The sequence below is a fragment of the Dunckerocampus dactyliophorus genome, chromosome 4 (genome assembly GCF_027744805.1).
Source record: "Dunckerocampus dactyliophorus isolate RoL2022-P2 chromosome 4, RoL_Ddac_1.1, whole genome shotgun sequence".
In the NCBI taxonomy this organism is placed as follows: domain Eukaryota; kingdom Metazoa; phylum Chordata; class Actinopteri; order Syngnathiformes; family Syngnathidae; genus Dunckerocampus; species Dunckerocampus dactyliophorus.
The window spans coordinates 33,048,669-33,071,306 of record NC_072822.1 but is presented as its reverse complement, the minus strand read 5'-3'; the positions used below and the strand labels follow the sequence as shown (position 1 = coordinate 33,071,306).

General features: G+C 43.0%; 2 protein-coding genes across 4 annotated transcripts; both read right to left on the bottom strand.

The window, feature by feature from the left end:
- Positions 1 to 681: 681 nt before the first annotated feature.
- Positions 682 to 7,880, bottom strand: LOC129179896 (zinc finger protein OZF-like). The gene is made up of 2 exons (XM_054773724.1): positions 7,625 to 7,880; positions 682 to 5,124 (listed from the first exon to the last, which is right to left on the bottom strand). Exons 1-2 carry the CDS (start codon positions 7,878 to 7,880, stop codon positions 4,256 to 4,258), a joined length of 1,125 nt encoding a protein of 374 aa, XP_054629699.1. The 3' UTR covers positions 682 to 4,255.
- A 9,102-nt stretch (positions 7,881 to 16,982) lies between these two features.
- LOC129179970 (uncharacterized) lies at positions 16,983 to 21,331 on the bottom strand. 3 transcript variants are annotated; one of them, XM_054773888.1, is made up of 5 exons: positions 21,101 to 21,331; positions 20,397 to 20,786; positions 19,956 to 20,144; positions 18,062 to 18,465; positions 16,983 to 17,954 (listed from the first exon to the last, which is right to left on the bottom strand). In XM_054773888.1, the coding sequence occupies exons 1-5, from the start codon at positions 21,201 to 21,203 to the stop codon at positions 17,601 to 17,603; spliced, it is 1,440 nt and encodes a 479-aa protein (XP_054629863.1). In that variant the 5' UTR covers positions 21,204 to 21,331; the 3' UTR covers positions 16,983 to 17,600. The 3 variants fall into 3 exon arrangements, with proteins under 3 accessions (XP_054629863.1, XP_054629864.1, XP_054629865.1); XM_054773889.1 differs by having other exon boundaries at positions 20,481 to 20,786; XM_054773890.1 differs by lacking the exon at positions 20,397 to 20,786.
- Between the last annotated feature and the right edge of the window lie 1,307 nt (positions 21,332 to 22,638).

Here is a 22,638-nt window from a genome sequence, read left to right as displayed (position 1 = left end):
AAAACAGTCCCGTGTAAAGTGCCGTTGACAGATGCCGTTTTCTCCTGCTGGCCGGGAATCAGCAACTCCAACCACTTCTGCCTGATGCTTGCCTCTTTGGGCACACCCCATCAAACATTTCCCGGGAGCCATACGTGCTAACACGGTCAACAGAGCAGAGCGAAGCAGAGCGGGGGAAGGGCAAGCCTACAGCTTGCCTGGGCATGCCCATATAAGGAAGTCCGGGGGTGGAATTGACGTCAGTTGAATGTCGGTGTTCCCAAAAACTCTGTAAAACACAGCGTACAGAGCCGTCCAAAACTGCTTTCAGGCCTCACTTCCAAAATGTGCAAACCTCATTATTTGACGCTTTGACATCGTCTATCCATCCATTTCCGCTTATCTGGGTCCAGGTCACGAGGGCAGAAGTTTCAGTAGGGATCTCCAGATCTCTTGGTCCCCGGCCACCTCTTCCAGTTCCACCGGGAAGACACCAAGGTGTTCCCAGGCCAGCTGTGAACACCTCACCAGTGAGGCGTCTGGGAGGCATCCAAACTAGATGGCCAAGCCACCTCAACTGGCTGCTCTTCATGTGAAGGAGCAGCGGCTCTACTCTGACCCCTCCCGGATGACCGAGCTCCTCACCCTAGCTATTAAGGTGAGTCCAGCCACCCTACGGAGAAAACGCATTTTGGCCGCTTGTATCTGCAATCTCGTTCTTTTGGTCACGACGAGAGAGCTTTGCCTTCCGGCTCAGCTCTCTCTTCACCACGACGGTCGGGTAGAGCGCTGCACCGATCCGCCTGTCGACCTCACGCTCCAACCCTTCCTCACTTTCCGAGATACATGAAGTCCCCCACCTGGGGCAGGCACATTGCCCCCCTTTATTAATTAATTACAAATTTTATTCGTAATTACCTGTTTTTCGGGTCCCCTGGCAGTCAAGGGAGTTTGGCATTGCCCTGACCTTTCCCCTTTATACGGCACCCATGGCCAATAGCACTTACGATAAATAAATAGAAAACTGTATAAATAATCCATGTGATCGCTATCGGCCGATGACAGTCCTAGATGATCGGTATCGGAATCGGCAGCATAAAATCCTGATCGGAGCATCCCTAGCTGAAACCATGAAGTACTTTGCCGTTTTGACCTGAAAACGTTTCCGCGTGGATAGCCCCTTACTGCCATCTTTCAACTTGTGTTTGTAGTATCTGATACTTTAATGAGACTCCATTATCAGACATGTATAATTCCACACGTGCTCCAGGAATGTGTAGGCACTGATGACTAACGTTCCTCCAGCAGCCTATTAGACACACATATAGCGTGACTCCTGGTAAGGGTTCCACCAGGCCCACCATAAGATCTTGTTGAGGCCCCCGTGCGTCCTTTAGACCAGATGTGGGCAATGTTGGGAAAAGGGCTCAAAGCCTCAAAGATGCTAGACTGGTTGGCGCCATGATTCCATAGACGTGGCGGCCTTTGGTCAACGTCACGACAACACGTGTCTCGACTGTGTAGGGAAAGAACCCAACCTGGAGACAACAGGCTGACGTGATGCTTTTTAAACCCTAGCAATCCGACTGAACCAAGTGTGACCAATTGTCGTCATAAAAGTTTGCAGGATTAGAATGAGTCCTATACACAGGATTAAACCACTTGTCATTCCGTTTTATTACAAACTGACACAACACAAACACATTTTCATTATCATTGATGTACTACTACTACTACTACTACTACTACTACCAATACTACTACTACTAATAAGTACAGATGTGGTCGTCAGGCTTAGCGCTACAACCGTGCCTCCGACTGAGTAAGAAGCTGCTTAAGACGGTTTTACTTTAGAAGCTAATCCTGCTAAAGCCACTTCCTGACGTCAGCTCAGCCTACTTATGCACTGCGTGTACCAATGTAGGCTATATATTAGGCCTGGGCAAAAAAACAAAAATTTTGTGTTACCAAAATTGACCACGATCACCGACGTCATTTTGCCCATGTAGGTAAATTCTGTGTTTTTATAAAAAAAGAATATAAAAGGGTTTTTTTGTCTGTTTTGACTGTGTGTGCTGGTATGCTATGTTCATTCCCCTTTAAGACGAAGTACAGCGTGTAGTCACGTGACTCCACCCAGGCCACATCGGCAACTTGCGTTGACGCACGATGACATCTCAGCCGTACAAGCTGCACTCGCTGACGTACACGAAATGCAAATCGAGTATGAAAACTGTCATAACCACCCAAAGCACCTTATACAAATGAAGCACTATTGGCGCTTTTTGGAGGTTTTTCAGAAGGCTTTATAGGCGGTATAGGTGCGTCCCATGACGCTGGAGCCTATCCCAGCTGACTTTGGGCGAGAGGCGGGGTACACCCTGGACTGGTCGCCAGTCAATCGCAGAGCACGTATAGACAAACAACCATTCACTCTCACATTCATACCTACGGACAATTTAGAGTTCAGAGATGCCCAACGGAGATTCAAACCCAGATCTTCCCGATCTCCTGACTGTGTCGCCAACATGTGGCCACCGTGCTGCCCCGCTTGCAATTACATGCATTATATTTCATTAGAAGTAATGTGTGCCAGTTGGTCAATAAATCAATGCAAAGCAGTCAATTTGCATTTTCTACAATTATTTTCATATGGCAAAGACATTTAGTGGTCGCGGATTTATCAGGCATTTATTGTTATCAAGGTAAAACTGCCCAATTTATGGTGATGCCCTACTATGTTGCACATGTTATTCTCTACTATCACATATTAAGAGCTGCAACTAACCATTATCCTCTTAGTTGATTAATGTGAAGCTTGTTGTTTTGATCGATGTGAAGCAAGCGCAAACGGCTAGCGGTCCGCAACACATCGGACAAAAGGCAAAAAATGCCCATCGCTGTTTTCCGAAGTCAACGCTGATGTGCGTGAATATCTTGTTTTACCCAAAACACATAGATAATAGCTAGGCTTTCATGGATGACTAAGGAAATCCAATAATATTCACATGTATTTACATTTTTAAATAAAATAAACATTAGTCGAACACCAAAACACTTGTTTTTTTGGATAATGGATGAATTGTTTCAGCTCTACACATATATATAAGTTACTATTAGTAACTTTTTAGCCTATTTAGCCTCATTTCCAGAATCGACACCATCCCTCAGATAAACAAACGTGGCGGTGTACAAGACAGAGGATGTTTACAGTGATTATAGACAAGATTTGAGCAACGTTTCGATAGTTTCCGAGGAGGAAGAAACATTTGGAGAAATAGAGAACTTTTAGAACATGGACTTAAGACAAGGAGATGAAGAGTGTAAATTACTCTGGAGTTGCTTATCCTTCAATCATTCTTTTAAATCGGCTTCTTAATGAGCGCAAAGGGGTCTTTATAGCCTGTTTGATTGTATATGTGGATAAATGTTGCCCACCTCCACTGTGGACATATGGCTGTGAAAAGATGTTTATATAACTTGTATAATGCTTTGCAGCCTTGTCACTATCATGGAATAGTGTTTAGAAGACATTATGTAATCAAAACATGACTTACTCTGTTCTACGGCAACTTTGACGTAGTGGTCGTTCTTCCGTGTTTTGATGTTTTTTCCCTGTGTACTGGCGAAATAGCATCCTTTTTCAAAATGCTTGATTTCAAGCCAAATGCTTCTCGTAAAGGTATTTCCTTCATAGCAGTCATCAGAGAAATGATCACTGCAAAGAGTAGAACTGGAGGTGGGCGTCCATCTGTCTCCGGTTCTCTGCACTTGCTTCGTCCATTGTTGTCTTAAAGCTTCCTCTCTTGGAAAAGAAAACAAACTTACAGTATGACTGGGATATTCTAAACATCCAGCAGCAAAACAACATTTTGGCAGGACTACTATTTGGATGAAAAATATACTGAACCAAGTCCACCATCTACCTGGACAAGAGTTTGTTTACTCCGCTTTAGCTGAGAGGCGTCACCGCGATGACATCACTTCCGGAAATTAGGCTGAACAGCGAGAGCTAGCTTGTCATGGCTGGCGCCATCAACTATAAATGTCATTTTTGCTAATTTCCCATTGGGTTTGAAAAATGGAACAATGTAGAACATAATTACAAACACTATACAACCTATTTAAGCAATGCTGATGAATCATGTCAGGGACCCTTTGCAGGGGTGTGAAAGTTGAATCATGCCTGTGGGGTATTCCCTGTTGTACTGTATGTTCACATGCTGTGACGTGTGAAAAGTTCTTATCAGAACCACTTTTCCCACAAACTCAGCATCTAAAAGGTTTTTTCTCCCGCGTGCGTGCTCATGTGGAATTCCATGTTCGACTTTCGAGCAAATTCTCGACCACAAACTGAGCAACAAAAAGATTTTTGTCGTGTGTGTGTTTTCGTGTGTTTCCCCATATTAGTTTTGTCAGAGAATCTTTTGCCACACACTGAACAACTGTAGGGTTTCTCTCCTGTGTGCGTTCTCATGTGCGACAGCATGGATTCCTTTCGAGAGAATCGTTCGCCACAAACTGAGCAACTAAAAGGTTTTTCTCCAGTGTGTGTTCTCATGTGGAAAATCACTTGCACCTTTTGAGAGAATCTTTTATCGCAAACTGAGCAACTAAAGGGTTTTTCTCCCGTGTGTGTTCGCATGTGTCGTGTCAAATGGCTCTTTTGAGTAAAACTTTTCGGACAAAGTGAGCATGTAAAATGTTCTCCTGTGTGGGTTCTCATATGTCCAGTCAAGGTACTCCTTTTAGCATAACTTTTATCACAAACGGAGCAGCTCAACTGTTTTTTACCAGTCTTCTTTTCCGAGCAAACCCTCCCTTCGCCTCTGCAGTCTGTATTGCTGCTGAAAGGTTCTCGGGTGTGGCCCCTGTCTTCATCCTCAGGAGAGTGTGATGTTGTGTCGTCATTATCCGATAGTGGAGCTAAGAGGTTGTCTGCTTGTGGTTTGTCTTCGTGGTCTTCAATCTTCACAGAGACGACAGTCAATGGCAACGTGGTGAGATCAGCCTCCTCCAACCCGAAAGGACGCTCTCCCTCCTGAGTGATCCAGAGTTCCTCCTCTTCCTCTTTCACGTGGGGGAGCTGGGGCTCCCCCTGCGGCTGAGGGGGACGTTCTTGACGACCAATCATCCGCTGGTGGTCTGCGGGACACAAACAACACAAACACACTTCAGCTCAGTTGTGTCGTTTTCTTTTTTCCCCCCAAAGTTTCTTGATGCATCGTAGGTCAAGCTATAAGCACAAACTCTTCCGAAAGGTTTCCTGATTATGTAAAAACAATCATTAGAAAAAGGGGCCATATACTACATTTTCAAGTTTTACGACATAAATTTAATAAAAACTATAAACAGCGTGACTACTTTGCTGACTGAAAGCCTAAAAAGAAGAAAACGCAGTGCACTTGGATGCTCCATCATGCGCAGGAAAGGTGACAGACACCAGGTTGTGCATTGTTGTGTGTGTGCTAGATGAACAAATATGTATTTTTGATGACAATGTCGTGCATTGACAGTGTTTACATCTTGAAGAGTTCATGGCTATTGCGTGCTAAATGAGAGCTGGTCTTCTTATGTGCTGCTGTGGCTAATTTGTGCATTTTATGAGCTCTCAGACAGTAATTTGTTCCTTGACTGGATGCACTATATGTGCAGTTAAAGACATAGAAACTGAATATTAATGCATTATAAGCAATGACAGCAAATATGCTTGCATATAATAAGTGTCAATTAAACTGTAGCTCGCAGGTGAGCGCCCGGTGGTCGGGCTGGCACTAAGAAACCACACAGGATCTCTCCCTCATGGACCCACCACCTGTGGGGGCAAGCATAAGTGTCTGGTGCAATGTATTTTGGTGAGGTGTTCCGGGCATGCCTAGCCGGGACAAGGCCCCGGGGCAGACCGAGGATACGCTGGGGGGATTATGTCTCACAACTGGCCTGGGAACCCAGTGGAACTGGAAGAGGTTGTCGAGGATTGAAATTTGGGCTTCCCAACAGAAACTGCTGCCCCCGCGACCCTAACCCAGAGAAGTGGAGGAAAATAGATGGATGGACCTTGTAGGGGAACAGATTGGGTGATGGACAGGACGTAACATCTGGGGTTCAGAGTTTACTTTTAGCTTGTTGTGGTAGACCACAACATAGACATATATTGGCTCACTAGAGTCCCAGGGGTATGCTGGCGCCTATCCTGACTTTGGGTACACCCTGGACTGGTCGCCAGCCAATGGCAGGGCACATATAGACAAACAACCATTCACACTCACATTCATACCTATGGACAATTTAGAGTCACCAGTTAACCTAACATGCATGTTTTTGGAACGTGGTAGGAAGCCGGAGTACCCGGAGAAAACCCACGCGCGCACGGAAAGAACATGCAAACTCCACACAGAGATGCCCAACATGCTAACCACTAGACCACCGTGCAGCCCTTATTATTATTGTGTATAATTATTGTATTATTATTGTTGTGAGATGATAATAATAAAAAGCTGTGTGCGTGTGACACCGTGTTGCCTTTTACCGCTTGCTAACGGAAGACGCTGTGCAACTTTTGAGTGAAATAAGGATGGGAGGCTCCAGGCTCGCCTTAACCGTCAATATGCACGCTCAACACCATCAGGACACGTCTGACCTTCAAAATAAGAGTCTAATTGTGCAAACAAAATTGTACAAACAAAACAAATCTTACATTCCAATTGCAATTGCATCGCCGAGTATGTCTTCGTTAACAAGTGCTGGCATTGCCGTTTGTTGAGGATTTTGCACAAGTGTTTGCGTTGGCTGACACCCCATTAGAAAAGTTGTCAACCAATGGGCTAAACTGTCCAACGATGTGTTGCATCAAGGCAGCGTACATGCAAATGAGCTGATGTCTGCATTGACACACAGTGTCAATGTTTTCCCAGGTTATTTCTCCATGCGTTTGTCAATATTCAGACAATAACAAAAGGGACACTGATTGAAAATCAGAAATATTGTGATCGACTGTGATTTTTAGGAAAGTGACTGAGAGTTAATTTTATGTTCATTGTGTTTTCTTTGCTTGTTGAAATTACTTCATGTCAAAGCTCTAACTTCAATGTTAAATGCGCTTGAGAACCGAAACATATGATAATGTGTACTGGTGTTATTATACCATATCATGAAAAAATAGTCTCAAAATAATATAATAATGACAATAACATTATTATTTGTAATTATTGTCCAGCAAAATTTATTATCGTGACAGGCCTCGGGCAAACACAACTCTGGTATGTCTGGTATCGAGTAGCATCGTTACGGGCAGATGTCCAAATGGGAAGAGACCTGAAGTGAAAAACTGTACATCGGTGTATCCCTTGTCCAGAGACTTATCCACCAAACCCAATGCAGGGACTGTATCCAAAGGTGCATCTACTACACACTGAACACTTATGCAGTCGTGTAAAAACCTGCCTTTGACATGATCAAATTACATTGACCATGATACCATTTATAAAAGCAATAAAAGGCTGTCTATAGACGCTGTACATCGGCCGCCATCTTGGATGATACACTTACGGTGCTATGATTTTAAACAGCAATGCGAGCTCACCGGCTCCTTTTATTAGCGACATAAAGTACTTTAAATCGTGAAGTAGAGGGTTAGTGAGCGTACCTTCGACGCGTAACATAATGTGCGTCTTGTAAACAGATTCCAGTTGTTGTCGATGCAGCTCGTTCTCCTCTCTCGTTCGAGAAAGTTCCTCCTCATACGACGCGATCGTTTTTTCAAACAGCGCCAATATTTCGTCGACCGCCGCCATCAGTCGCTCCTTCACCAACTCTCTCAACATTTTGATGGGGTCTCGTAGCGAGTAAACGACTCGAAAAGGTCGCGCTTTGAGCTCTCGTCCTGTGGGTGCTGCTAACATCCAGCGATGTGTCGGTCACGAACGAATCGGCTGTGAGACCCGGCTCTTTGAAATGAACAACAGGAGGCGGCTCGCCTTCGTCGTTATCCAATTGGGAGCCGATATTTTTTTACCCTGGCCTTTCTGTTAAAGGCGAATGTCATTGGTCAAGGTGTGTGGCGGCGTCTCTGTGTCCACACTGAGCAGTGGGAGGGGGTGGGTTAAACACACTGTGGCTCTTAGAGCTGAGTCGTTGGTGACAAATTAGCATGAAGAGATCTGACCTATTTTGACTTGTCTAGTGAGATGGCTCTTTGTTTTGGTATTTTATTTATAATATACATTGTAATCTATTTTTGTAGCTGCTCATTGATGTTTCAATAAATAAATTTAAATAACAAACATTTGATATAATGTATTGTTTACATTAGTAATTAATTTTACAAACTACACATCATTTGGTAATACATTAATTGAAGACAACAAAACATATCTGAGGAACCACTTGGGAGCGGAAAGAGCCGCTTCTTTTTAATGAGCCGAACCAAAAGAACTGGTTCTCTAAAAAGAGCCGAAATGTCCATCACTACTAAACGTCCGCCTTGCTCCTCTTCTTCTACGGAGGTTTTAGACAGACAGGCGTCTGTGATTTCCATGACGTCACACCGCTGCCACCTTGCGGCCATGTTGAAGACTTCGCAGGTTGACAGAACGCAACCAAAATCGTATCTGTGTGCTACGGAGTGCAACACAAACATGGAACACAATAATAAAATAAAATACATTATAAAGAAAAATGATTAAAAACGAAACAAAAAAATAAGAAAATAACTAGATCAAATGTGATGTAAAGGGATATCCGTTTTGGAAATATGGGCCATTGTTTTATTTAAAAAAATCTTAGAAATCCCAAAGTTGTTGCATGTGTTTAATGTGAACTGCGAATTGAACTGAAACTTTGCTATGTGGGAAGGCATAAAGGTAAGATTTGACGACCTTATTGAGTGCATATTTGTGGTACACACCCTTGAACTCAATAAGACCAACTGGATGGCTATAATGTACATTCAGTATGTTTTGCTGATGTGATGAAAATCTTTCCCGGTGACTAGCTGGCGCACTGCTAATGCTATTTACACCCATTCTCACCTTCAGCCACGGTCACATTGACACAAGCCCCCAAATAGCTGTCTTCGGCTATGCCTGCCGCTAACTAGCAGCTCCTAACCCAGATTTTAGCTCCCAGTTCAAAGCAAAAAATCAGCCAAGTGACGGCCAAGGTACCACTGTGTAAATGACAATAAAAAAACACCTGCAGTCCACCTGTACGTTCTGGCGGGTGACAAGTCTATCGACAGCGGAGTAGCGTAGCCACATCCAGCCAAACCACACTTCCAGATGAGCTGAACGAGTTCTATGCCCGCTTTGACACCCAAACTCCTGATGAGCAGAGAGGGTGGCTGGACTTGGGGAGCACACAGGACTCACCTCTCATGGTGACATCAGATGATGTGATGTGTTCAGGGTTCTGAACAAAACAAACCCACGAAAAGCAGCAGGCCCAGACAACATCTCAGGACGTGCACTTCGGGAGCCGCATAGACCCCTGTTTATTGATGAGACTGAGGTGGAGAGGGTGAAACCTTCAAGTTCCTTGGCACACACATCAGCGAGGACCTCACCTGGTCTCACAACACCCAACAAATTATGAAGAAGTCCCAAAGGAGACTGTACTTCCTGAGAAGACTGAGGAAATTTGGCATGTCCACCACAATCCTGAGTTGCTTCTACAGATGCACTATGGAAAGTGTCCTTACCGCCTCCATCACTGTTTGGTACGGTAACTGTACAACACGTGATAGGAAGGCACTCCAGCGGGTGCTCAAGACCTCACAGAACATTGTTGGGGCAGCCCTCCCCTCACTGCAAGACATTTATAAAACTAGAGTCCTACGCAGAACACACAACCTCATCAAGGACAGCACACATCCACAACACTCATTATTCACACTCCTACCGTCAGGCAGACGCTACAGGAGTTTGAAGTCCAGGACCACAAGGCTGACAAACAGCTTTTACCCACAGGCCATCAGGCTTCTCAACGAAGCACTCACACACGCCGCACGTAACACACGCACACACTCATAGCACTTTTATTTATTTATTTATTTATTTGTATTATTTATTTGTATTAATGTCTCTTCTGTTGTTGTTGCTTAATTTGTTGGTATTTATGTTTCTTATGTTCTTATTCTTTTTCTTGTGTTTTCTTTCTTTTCTTGGGAGAATGAACAGAATAAGAATTTCATTGCATAGTAGAACTGCTGTTTTACTGTGCATATGACAATAAAACTCTTGAAACTCTTGAAACTTGAAAATACCCTTTTCTTTCTCCATTTCTCATCCATATTTACCCCAGTGTAGCGGGCAGGAGGCAAAAGGTGAGTGTAAAAATCAAAACTACCAAAGCTGTCAACCTTTTTCCACATTTTGACTTGTGAGGTACTCATCCCTGAGGAGGATTTTAAGGACTTTAGAAAGGGATACATAAACATGGCTATGTAACTAGAAACTTAAGTCATAAGCAAAACAAAAATGGCCTAAATTACATGCTCACATTTTGTCAAAATGTAGAAAAATGTCAGTCGTGTAGAATGCAGTAGTTCTAGATGAAGCTGCGTGCCTTAAAATTTGCATAGTACAGATGTAACTGTTTAATCAATTAATCTGATAACTGAGTGAGTGATTACAAGTAGTTTATAGATATTATGCTTCATTCAACTTTATTAAAAGGTTTTTTTTTTAAAGATGTCGGAGTTCTCTTACAAAAACAAAGTAATTAAGTTATAGTTTGTCAACAGGTTCCACACAAATGAATTTCATACATGCACCATATTTTTATTTCCTTCATTCATTTAACATTTTGTTGCCACTTGTTCCAAAATCAAACCCTTAACAGACAGAGAGCAGTGAATAATACAACAGGCTTGGAGTTCTCTTTTCTTTGTTTGTAACAGCATAATAATCTAACCAAAACAACATACGTGCTGCTGTCAACTTTCATTTTAATAATGTGGAGGGAATACTCTGAAATGTAATTATATCAACTAACATGTCCACTTGAGTTGCAGCATTGTTACCCAGCATTGACGATTGTAAACCACCCTGATGCAGCATGAATAAATGAGACGTCCAACAAAACATCCCTGATTTGTCAATATTATTGTATAACAATATAACAAGCTACATAATATATAATAACAATATATAATAAAATAGAACAAACATTTTTCCAAACATGTCAGCTTGCGTTGTAGACACTACAATGAGTTCTTAATTAGCTATGAAAGAGTTTCAATATCCACATAAACAACTAGAAGAGTTGCTATTTTTATTTCTGTGATTTTCCATTCTACTTGGTTGCCACTGTTTTGGAGGCAGGCAAAATCATACTAAATGAACGGTTGGCAGAGCAGAAGAGTCAATATTTACATTTTCTCTGGTACAGTTTAGCAGTAACTGAGTATGATACGGTGTCTAATATTCCAAATGAAGGTTCCTTGTTTTGTCAGTATGAAAGATGGCTTTGTTCAACTTTTCTGCAGTTGTTTCAAGTGCAGCTGTTTTTTTTTTTAAAGTCTGCAAAATATCCATTCAGTTGTCAACAACTTTGGTGCTGCATGGTCTCTCAATTCACTTGTCACTTCGTCATACAACCAGGGTTCCCACTCATGTTTACCAAAGAAACGAGAATAAAGTCAGGATTTTCAAGTGTGGGTACCCTGTTCCACTAGAATGTTCACTTATGGTAGTAGCCAGGGGCGGATCTAGCTTTTTTGAAAAGGGGGGGTGTGGCCAAGGCCGTAGCCCGAGGTGCTGGAAATGGTACACCCCCAAACCCCCCTCTAAATCCGCGCCTGGTAGCTTTCCAAAACGTTTCCAAATGTTTGTGTATTTTTCTTAAGTGATTTTTCCCTCCTCTTCTATTTTCTAATCAGATTCTAATTTTACTCACATTCAGCATCCAAATCAACGTTTGTTTCATTGATACAGTTTGTTCTTGAGCATCTGTACCTTGGTTAAGAGTTTGCCAGAGCATCAAGCACAAGGAAGAGCTTTTGAAGTACTTCAAAGGTCTTCGGTTCCTTAGGATAACTGAGGTTCAGTGCATGTATTACACCCATTAAGAGTGCACATGCAGAGGCGACGTCTCCCAGGTTATGTAACTTCAACACTCTCGATCACTATTCCAACATCAGATGGAGGAGTGGTGGAATCACCTCCCTCAACTTTGATGATGTAGATGCCGAGGTGTGCAGCAACGCCATCAGCTTTCTTTACATAGGGGAGATAGAAAGGACACAACCAATCTAGGAAATCACAGATTTTGTTCAATTCCAATGATTAACTTTTCCTTTCAAGTTTCCTTCTAATGAAGCAAAAATTACCAACTAGGTTTCTTTGAAGAGGATGTTCGGATCTTTGTTCAGGAAAATACAAAGCACCCTGAGGATGCACTCCCTCCTCTTTTCAACAGTTTCTTTCCAAAGAGAGAAAAAAATACTGTAATATTATTCTGACTGTTAACTTGTCAGTATACAGTACTTGTCAAAACGGACTTGTCAACATCAATTTATAATTCCATATTGTTTACCTCTGCTAGCAAAACATACCTGTGTGATTGGGACCAAAATTGGGACCCTGCAGAGCCTCCTTTCTTCCTGCACACTTTGATGGACTGGGCAGTGTGCTGGTCAAGCTGTGCATGGAATGTTGAGACAAGGGGACCAGTAGTGATCCTAAAACAGAAGTACTCTCACAAGAAAGTACAAAAAACATGCTGTGCTGTAATATAACCGCACAGTGTTACATTTTACCCAAATGATTAACATTCCCATGTGAAAATAAATACATTGTTGACTATGGCTGATTTAAAAAGCTTTTCTGCCACGGTGAACAATCCACCTGATCTTGAACTCCGCGATGATGGGCTTGTCTCTGACGACCTGTATGCAAAGGTCTTAGCCATCTTATCTTTGACAACTTTGTCATTATGTCTCTTCTTGACCTCAGATAACAACTCCAATCTGTCCCCTTCAAGGCTGTCCATGGTCTCTCCAGCAGGATAGGGAGGACAAAAATTTACTTCGGCTTTCCTTTTTTTTACATTGTAGGCAGGCTGAAATCTATCTGCAGGTTTGTCCTTGAGGGAATCGATGATCAGTTCTTAAGTTTTGTCCTGTAGTTTCCCATCTTATACTTAAGGCTGACTTTCCAGCCGAAACTACTGAAGGATTCTTGTTCTCTCAAACATGGACGTGCTTTGATTAAAGGTTCAGGAACAGATTCATTTTCCACTCTGCCACATTCAAATCAGGGAGGGGAAGGGGAGTGTGCAAAAAACAAAAAAACACAAAGGATATACAGGAGTACCTCGCATCACGTAAACCTCCTTTTACGTAAATTCCACTGAACGTAAAGAATTTATGTGAAGTTTTTGCATCTACTGGTTATCTGTACAAAGCATAGCAAAACATCAGAGAAAATGTGATACAACGTCATAGCTGGACCTTAAATTATAAATTCACGGCAAATGCAACTCAGTGATGTGGGAAACTTCACTTAGTGATTAAATGATCTGTAGAGGTACAGTATATTGTTTGTTTGTTGTTATGTTCACCTCAGTTGGTGCCTGATTTCTGCAGCTGTAACTCAAAATTAAATCCACATCAATGGTGAACTGTGGTGAACAGCCTTACGTTGTATCCCTCACCTGCAAATGCGAGAGGGTCCGATTGGAATTAACTCTTCAGTGAGGGAAAAAGAGAAACACTCAATTTCAGAATTTATAACAGTAAATTTAATAACAGTAGCTCAAAATTTCCAGCCTCGTAGTGATCTCTTTGTGAATGGAGAAATCCTCTTGTGTCAGCAGGAAATATATCCGTCACTGAGCAATCCCCACTAGAAACAAGTGCTTGCCAAAAATTCCGAGGTCCATACTGAATATGTTCCAACCGGCATTGAAGAAATACAGACGCTATCTCTGCTGGCTGAGTCAAAGGGTTTGTGTTTTTACCTTGAAGTAGAAGGTAAATTATGTTGACATTGTTAATTTGACTATAACACAAAAAATAGAAACTTGAGTATGTTGCAAATTTGCAACAACAGGCATAATTGTCAATTATAGCACAGTGATATAACAATAAAAAAAACTGTTTTATTCATAACATAACCAAAAACAAATAACAATATTACATGCGGAGTACCCCAGGGGTCAATATTGGGCCCAAAACTGTTTAATAAATTTTCCTCCGCTTACCCGGGTCAGGGTTGCAGGAGCATTCGGAGCAAAACTCATCCACCCACGGAGCTTTGCCACTGTGGAGCATTTTGAGTACCACAGATACATGTACCTCTGCCACGGTGACTGTCCACGTCCGTGTCCTCTAACTCTGCTTCCTCTATGGAAGGTATGTCAGTGGGATTGAGAAGGACCTCAAAATATTCCTTCCACTGTCCAACTACATCCTCAGTTGAGGTCAGCAGGCCCCCACCCCCACTGTAAACACTGTGGACCAGGCACTGCTTCGCCTTTCTGAGGCGTCAAGCGGTTTTCCAGAACCTCTTCGAACGGCGCTGCCTCCCAGTCTTAGTGAAGCTGTGTTCGCTAGCTGTCATCCATCGCTCCCACGCCACTCGCAACTTCACTTTAAACGCCCTGTTTACACAGGATGTCCAGCGGTTGGCGTTCCTTCGTCAAGCCTTCCGGAATGATGGCAAGCTCCGAGTTCATTTGCTGCACTTGGTTTATCACAGCGGCTGTGAGACGGCCACACATGGAGTCACAGCTGGTCACAACTGGGACGGTGACGCATGAAAAAAAAACATCCGATCTTTTTACGTACGCGTCACTCAGCCATTTACTTCTCATTCTTCCAGCCCTTTTGATTGGTCTTAACGATGACTCCGGTTGGACAATTTTCTTTAGGCAGTGTCTTCCTCTTAAAAATCACCATAGGTGGCAGTTTCTGTCCATTACCATGGCAACCAAGCACAACAGTCAGGGGCGGATGTAGCTTTTTTGAAAAGGGGGGGTGTGGCCGAGGCCATAGGCCAAGGCACTGGAAATGGCGCAGGAGGTCTGGGGTCCCTCCTCCAGAAAATTGTTTAAAATTAGACCTCATTTCCTGCAGTCTGGTGATATCTGAGGCCAATTTTATGTCCTTAATTTCAAGAGTTTGTTGTTATTTTTATCCCTGGAATATATCGTTTAAGCCAAAACATTCTATTTATAAAATTACCGGTACTAGGAGAAACCCATTTTAGTTCAATTTCCTGAAATATTTTCCAATTTGAAGCAGCTGTAAATTCTGAGGATTTGAGTATAATTTGATGTCACTGGGGATCGCTTTTCTGGTTCATTTTCATTGAGAATAGACAACAGTTTTCCTTATAGTCATGATGCCAGAACCTTTATTTTGCACCTCCACCTGAATAGCCATGTACAGCACACGTTCAATGTCCAATGTAAATGATCAGCCTGGCAGTGGGTTCAGGAATAGCATGCGTCTCGGTTGCATTCTGGCATATGCGTCCACCACGCACCCATAATTCAGATGCATGTCCCTGTGGACATACATCAGAATCAGGCAAAAAAAATTGTGGGTGCCTCAAAAGGGGGTGGGGGTACAACCCCCCACACTCCTTCAGGAACCGAAATTGTCCCATGACCCACCGCTCCCAGTCGGTGAACAACCATGCGCTATCCCCCGACTGAACCCGTAGAACTTTTGTATTGAAATCCTGAAGGCCCGTGCACCATGTCTTGAGATACTGGGCTGAAAATACATGTAGTAAGCAACCCCAAAAAAAACATTTTCAAATACAACTGAACAACAAACCTGTGACAGGACCTCAAATTTGAATTTCTTTACAAAATTGTTAACAGTTTTCATGCCCTGTTTCGGTTAACATATGGCCAAATCATGACCAAAAAAAAAAGCATCCACACATTGGTGACTCTTTCTCGCTGTGTGAAGAACAGGTGGTGTTTCTTTTAGAGTTGGGACGCCATGGACAGATTCCGGCCGGTGAATCCTTTACTCATCTCAATTACTTCTGTATGTGATTTATTTGTTCAAAGAACGCACTAACAATCATCAACTCAGTTTCTGTCTCCTTTCTTTCTCTGAGTAAGCACTGTTGGTCTGAGCTGATGAGGTGCTCCGCGTGGTTTTGTTTTTGCTTTAATAGACTGCAAAATAGCCAACCACAACGCCAAAGAAAATAGCAAGTGCCGGAACTTTGATAAAGAAGGTGAACTGTCATCCCACTCATCGCCGAGTTCACCAACAAGATTCTTCAAAAAGGTAAAAGTGATGTTAAAGGAAAAGGGCACATATTGCCCATCATCCACAATCCTTATGAGACATGAACACGTTTCTCTTTTCTGTGTGTTCTAAAGAAATAAAACCAGCTAACAAGACGCACGTAATGGGAAACACCTACTCCACTATAAAGCCTTCTGAAAAAAACTCCATAAACGCCAACAACGCTCCATTTACATATGTGATGTGCACATTAACCAAGCTACAGTCACATTATTATTATGCCGATCGAACTACTTTACTGGTGAGAGGTGTTGTCCATGATGGATGTCAGCTTAGCCAACATCCTTCTCTCCCCTATGGAGTCCAGAGGACTGATCAGGAGAGCGAGCTCTGTCCTGGACGGTCCTCTGGACTCCGTGGAGGAAGTGGGGGAGAGAAGGATGTTGGCTAAGCTGACATCCATCATGGACAACACCTCTCACCCGCTACACAACACTGTGGGTTCCCTTAGCAGCAGACTGTTACACCCATGGTGTAAGGAGGAGAGGTTCTGCAGGTCCTTCATACCGACCGCTGTCAGGCTCTACAACACCTGCACCACCTGAGCCATGTTGTAGTCACTATGTATTCTTTACTTGCGTATCTTGCTTGCTGCTGTAACAAGTGAATTTCCCTGCTGTGGGATTAATAAAGTACTATACATACATATTGACTGACACTTTGCCACAGCTCACCGGCTAGCTACGAGCTTCACCACACGTGTTGCGCTCACGGAACCTTTTTCTGAGTGTATGAATAAACATGAAAAGTTTAAGCAACTTTTGTTCAGAGCTCTTGTTTAATTAAAAAAAAAAAAAAAACGCCCAAAACACTGTCTCTGCTGATACTGAAGCACACAACTGTCACTGTCACTAGTTCTTCTCTGCTGTTGGAGGCGTCTCTAACTCGCGGGACGGGTTGCTTGGAGCATCAACACCACTAGAAGAGTTGAGCATTGCTGAAAGTCTAGAGATGTTACACAGACTCTGATCGCTGGTGTCAAGGGCAGTGTTGGCGCTCTAGTTCAGCACCTGGCCAACCGAACCAAGAGCAGAAGATACAGAGGCGGAACTTGGCTGCTGCGTGGTGTGATGAATCGGCTGGAAGCCATGCTGAGGAGGAGGTGTCATCCACTGGTATTGAGGTTGCTGCTGATGGTACCGTGGCAGCAGTGGCTGCTGCATGTACTGCTCCACATACAGTAGTCAGCGGTCTGCGAACCCCAGACTGACGCAGCTGGTGCCTTGTGTCTCCACATGTGGGGAGGTGGCTGGTATATCTCCGAAGCCGTGGGGGTGTAGGTAGCTGGTGCTGAACTGGGTCGCACGGAAACAGGAGGAGGAAAGGTGGTGAATCCGGGAGGTTCTTCCTAATCACTCTCCTCGTCCATCAGTTCACTGAGGATGGCGTTGATGCGGGACCGTGCCTTCCGGAACTTGCGCTGGGACATGCTGACCAGGCTGTCACGCACGTAGTTGGCAAAGGCTGCAGTGGCTGTGATGGGCTGAGGCTGCGTGAGACCTTTGAGGATCTCCCCAGACTCGTGCAGCCTCTTCTGGGGTGACTGCAGCAACGGGTCATCGTCTTGGCCACGCTTGCCCTTGCCCTGTGAGGATGCGGAGGGGACAGGGGAGGGTGTGCTGTCATCATCAACCACGATGTCTGCACAGGCAGCCTCGGCGGCCTCGAGGTCCCCGCTGTGAGCTGCAATGGTTGCCTTCACCTGCGATTCATGACAATTGATTAGTAAAAAATACTAAGGAAAATTCATTAATTTGCAATCACAATAAAAAAATAATAATATTAATATTAATGTTTGTTTATGCTTACACTATTGACGGGCTCAGGGCGATGGCGGACCACAGGCTTGAGGAAGCAGAAATTTGCCTTTACCCACTGCTCCCTCTCTGTCAGTTCCGGGGCGCCGCCACCGCTCTTTTTCTTGTCAAGACGGGTGTGGGTATCTCGCAGGGATTTGAACCACCCTTGAAGGTGCTTGACAGTCTTCTCCATGGCTTTGGCTTGATTCCGCCAGAGCTTTGCCTTCTTGTCTACTCTCCGGTAGTCAGTCTTCTTGATGTCCCAGAGGATGGTGTTCTCACGAAGGAAATTACACATAATCTGCTCCTCTTGGACATCGAGACAAAATTGGGCCTTCTTGGCTCTCTTCCTGGCAGGGGTTGGCTGAGAGGCGTTAGAACCTGAGTCATCTCCATCAGCGTGAGAGTGGGAGGCTGTGGGTGGTGGTTTTCACAATTAGAGAATAGAAAGTTTATGACCTAAATACGGTTTTTTAAAATTAGAGCCACCTATAGTCCCCTTTCTACACATATCACCCAAATTAGTAAACATAAGAGAAAATAAGACATAATAGACTCACACGTGTTAGCATTGGCAGAGTTTCTTCTTTTTTTTTTTTATTTTCAGGAGCTCTTGTGACTGCTGTAAAATTAATCAACAAGTTTTTCCAGTGTGTTTTCTGAATGCCTTATAATTGTACTTTTGTTCATTTAGTTAACTTTATGCTTGAAAATGCTTAATTTAGGCCATAAATATGTCAAATTGGCTAATAGGACGCAGTCAAACACAAAACAGAGATGATTTATGAATTTATATAGTTTGAAAAACCGGGGTAGAGTGCAGCCGTGACATTCAAAGCGTGACGACTGTATATACGGTAGCAGGGGTGCCCATTATGTCGATCGCAAGCTACCGCTTGATCCTGAAGGTAGTTTGGGTCGATAGCGTAAACGTCACAAGACATCAGTCAGCTGACATTAAGCTCCCCTCCTGATTCGCTATTGACAGTGATGACAAGACAAGACAGACATAGCAATCTGCACACGGAGATACAACGTTCATCTTTATTATTCCGATTAGGGATAAACTAACTCAGCGGTAACATGCCTACATCTATCACAAAAGTTATACGCTCAATTGTGGCGGCTTGAACTCCACTATAGAAACGCGTGTTTTCTGCACTTCTGTTTCTGAAAGTATTATTTCATGATTAATGTGAAAATGTGCCCATTGCTTAAACCTTTTTAATATGTCACCTTGACTTCGGCTGCATTGCCTTTTGCATAATCATTTTAATTTATTGTATATCTGTAATGTTTGGAAATGCTAAAACATGAACTGTGCGTGTAATGAACACTACATAGATATTTTGACTGAGATGCTGTATTAACTGTACTCACTTTATGTACACAACTATTGAGTAATTATCTTTGCCATACTGATTTGAAAATTACTGAACGATATTTACTACTTTGATTACCTGTAAACTTTGAAACCGTGAATGACAGATTAATCATTAATATTTAGTATAGTAGTTTCAAAGTTTACTGGTTAGATTATTTTATATATGTTGTATGTTTTATACTAAGACAGATCATGTCGACTTGTAACTTGCATGCTGAAAAAGTGTGTGCACCTCTGATATTTATGTAAATAAATACTCTTATTTATAAATATAAAATATTTTCTATGTTTACAGTAGGAGGTAGATCTTAGGAACTTGGTCATTTTAAAAAGTAGCTCGCAGGCTGAAAAAGTGTGAGCACCCCTGGCAAATAGCATTTACACAATGACTTGTTTTGTTTGTTTTAAACAAACAGCATTTACTGTATACATTTACCTGATCTAACAAAACAATCTCAAATTAACACATAATATTTTAAATATCTAACGCAATCATTTTTTTTAAATAAATAAAATTTACCCTCATATCCGAGACAATGCTTCTGATTCTTCCTCTTGTATTTCCGGTCCTTCTGGTCCCACAGGAGGCGATTTTCTTGGACCCACTCAATCACCATGGCCTCCTCCTCCTGGTCCTTTAACTTGAAGGTCCCCCTGGGACTCTTCTCCTTCGCCTGATCTGCTTGTGATGCTGCCCCCTTCAAAGAGACTAAATATTGGCATGCCAAAAAAGGAACAGAAGGCAGAATTATGCCAAACGGTCACCAGAATACTAAACACCATCTTATTCACAGAGGAGCTGTGAGCAAATGTTTTACCAGAGAATGAGCAACAAAAAGATTTTCCGTGTGTGATACCATGAGAAACTTTCGAAAGAATCTTTTACCATAAATGAAACAAATGAAAAGGGAGTGTGTTTTCGTGTGTTGCATCATATGCGCTTTAAAAGAAAATCTGTCACCCCAAACTGAGCAACCCAAACGTCCCCCCGTAGTCTTTTCAGCGCATTCAGAGTGTTTTTTGTCAGTGCGAGTCCTCGTGTCACCTTCACAGTCTGTATCGCTGCTCAAAGGCTCTTGGGCGTCGTTCCCATATTTAGCCTCGGGATGAAGCCGTGAAGACTCAGGTGATTTGTCTTCATGATCTTCAGTCTTCACAGAGACGCCAGTCAGTGGCAACTTGTGGAGATAAACCACCTCCTTCCCAAGACGACAATCTCCCTGTGGCCCAGTGGCCCAGGATTCATCCTCTTCCTCTTTAAAGTGAGGGTGCTGTGGGTTCTCCTGCTTAAAAGTGGGGCTCCCCCCGTGCTGCTGAGTGGGACGTTCGTCTTGACTGATCAACTGATCGTCTGCAGGACACAAAGGACGTTTCGTGTTAGAACTGTGGTTACATTTCTAATACCAGTCAAATGTTTGAACGTGCTTACTCACTGCTAGAAATGTGATGTGTTCAAACTTTTGACTGGTACTCGCGTGGTACCCCAATCTGCTGCACATCAATAGTGTAGGCTACACGTGAGCAATGGCCGCCATTCCGGGTTATGTGTTTACTCTACTGCTGTCTCTGGCGCGTGATTTAAAAAAATCAAAACCCGTTCATGTGATTTCCTTGCCTCTTTATATTAAACATAGAAAATGTGTTAAATGATGAAATACAACACACCTTGAATGTGCAACACAATGTAAGCCGTGCAACCATCCTGTTGTTGTTGTTGTTGTTCCTTCTCCTTTCTTGTTCGAGAAAGTTCCTCCTCGCCAGACGCCATCGTTCTAACATCTGAGAAATCTCACTAGCAGTCGCAAACTGTGTCGTCTTTGTCAACTATTTAAAGGGTTCGAATTTTTTCCATTCGAGTTTGTCGCCTACGCCACCGCTGCGGCTTGAACGTCCGCGTTTTTCTTCTTCGGTCTTTATTGGCGGTTGGCAAACCAGCTATTTATGCGCATTACCGCCGCCTATGGGACTGGAGTGTGTAAGGGAGGTTCATGCAGAAACACACGTATAATACAAATATATTAAAAAGCAAAACACATTAACAAAAAGCAAACCGAATGACAAATTGCACCACCCAGAAGGGGAATGTACCAAATCCCAGAGTTATAGGAAGTGATAACGTTTGGACCAATCAGCTCGGGAGGTTGGTACATTCCTTTTCTGGCTTACCTTTGTTGCCGAGACGTGCAAAGCACAAAAGATAAAGAAAAACAAATGACAATTACACCCCCCGGAAGGGGATTGTACCCCCATTATACTCTCATTAAAATATTTGATGGACACCTTTAGTACATCTGTGCCTCCTGCAGTGGCGGTTCTGGTTTGAATGATGTCCTGGGCAGACCCAAGCTGACAACAAATGAACAGCAGTTAGTCTCCAGCAGGGATCACCAACGTGGTGCCGGCGGGCACCAGGCAGCCCCCCACGACCACATGATGTGCCCGCAAGCCTGCTTTTCATTCAGGTTTTCAGTTAATAATGAAAGAACAGTAGAAAGAAATGCATTGTGAAATACAAAACATGAGTTGTGGACACCAGCATTTTGTTCATGTTCTGGTAAAACAAGCATATTCGCTTTGTTTGGGTTTAAAATAAGCTCTAGCTTGTTTGATCATATACATTCCATAATGTGGTGTACATAAAGTGATGCTATAGCGCCATACCTTTAGCTTTGGGCCGTTTCTCTTCTTCTTTCTAAATTGTGCACGTGATGGCTTTGACTTTGTATTTTCCATGTTTTGTTGACATAAATTAACAGCACTTTGATCATCATCATCTCCCACATCACCCAACTAGCAGTCAAGGCTAAACCAACTCATTTCCACTCACAATTCCGTCCTTTTTATTTCACATTTTCCTAGTTAAATAACATGTTTGAGACTCTCTGGCTTCCAGTATAATTCACATAATAAATAAATGTTTTATTTTTGAGCAATTACTGTTGTAATTTACGTTTTTCACCTTGTAATTAACCTGAAGGCTGAGGTCCAGCCACTGATCTGTATTATATATCTGGATAGCTCATTGGCGATGACTTGTGAAGCCACACGGCCGCCATATTAGCACTCGCAAGAAACACTTCTCGACAAGCTTTTGCATTCGTGGTGAACTTCTTTTATTAATTCGGATTGGACACAAATTCTGCCATAAGATGCCTGCATGTGCAGCTATTAACTGTACAAATCGCCAGTTCAAAGGCTGTGGA

What these genes read in the sequence shown, in the direction of transcription:
- LOC129179896 (XM_054773724.1), bottom strand. Translation starts at nt 7,880, where the DNA reads ATGTTAGCAGCACCCACAGGACGAGAGCTCAAAGCGCGACCTTTTCGA. An exon ending in CATTATGTTACGCGTCGAAG is followed by an intron (nt 5,125 to 7,624) that starts GTACGCTCACTA and finishes TGTGTCCCGCAG; the next exon opens with ACCACCAGCGGATGATTGGT.
- LOC129179970 (XM_054773888.1), bottom strand. Translation starts at nt 21,203, where the DNA reads ATGGCGTCTGGCGAGGAGGAACTTTCTCGAACAAGAAAGGAGAAGGAA. An exon ending in CATTGTGTTGCACATTCAAG is followed by an intron (nt 20,787 to 21,100) that starts GTGTGTTGTATT and finishes TGTGTCCTGCAG; the next exon opens with ACGATCAGTTGATCAGTCAA. An exon ending in GCCCTGAGCCCGTCAATAGT is followed by an intron (nt 17,955 to 18,061) that starts GTAAGCATAAAC and finishes CATGAATCGCAG; the next exon opens with GTGAAGGCAACCATTGCAGC.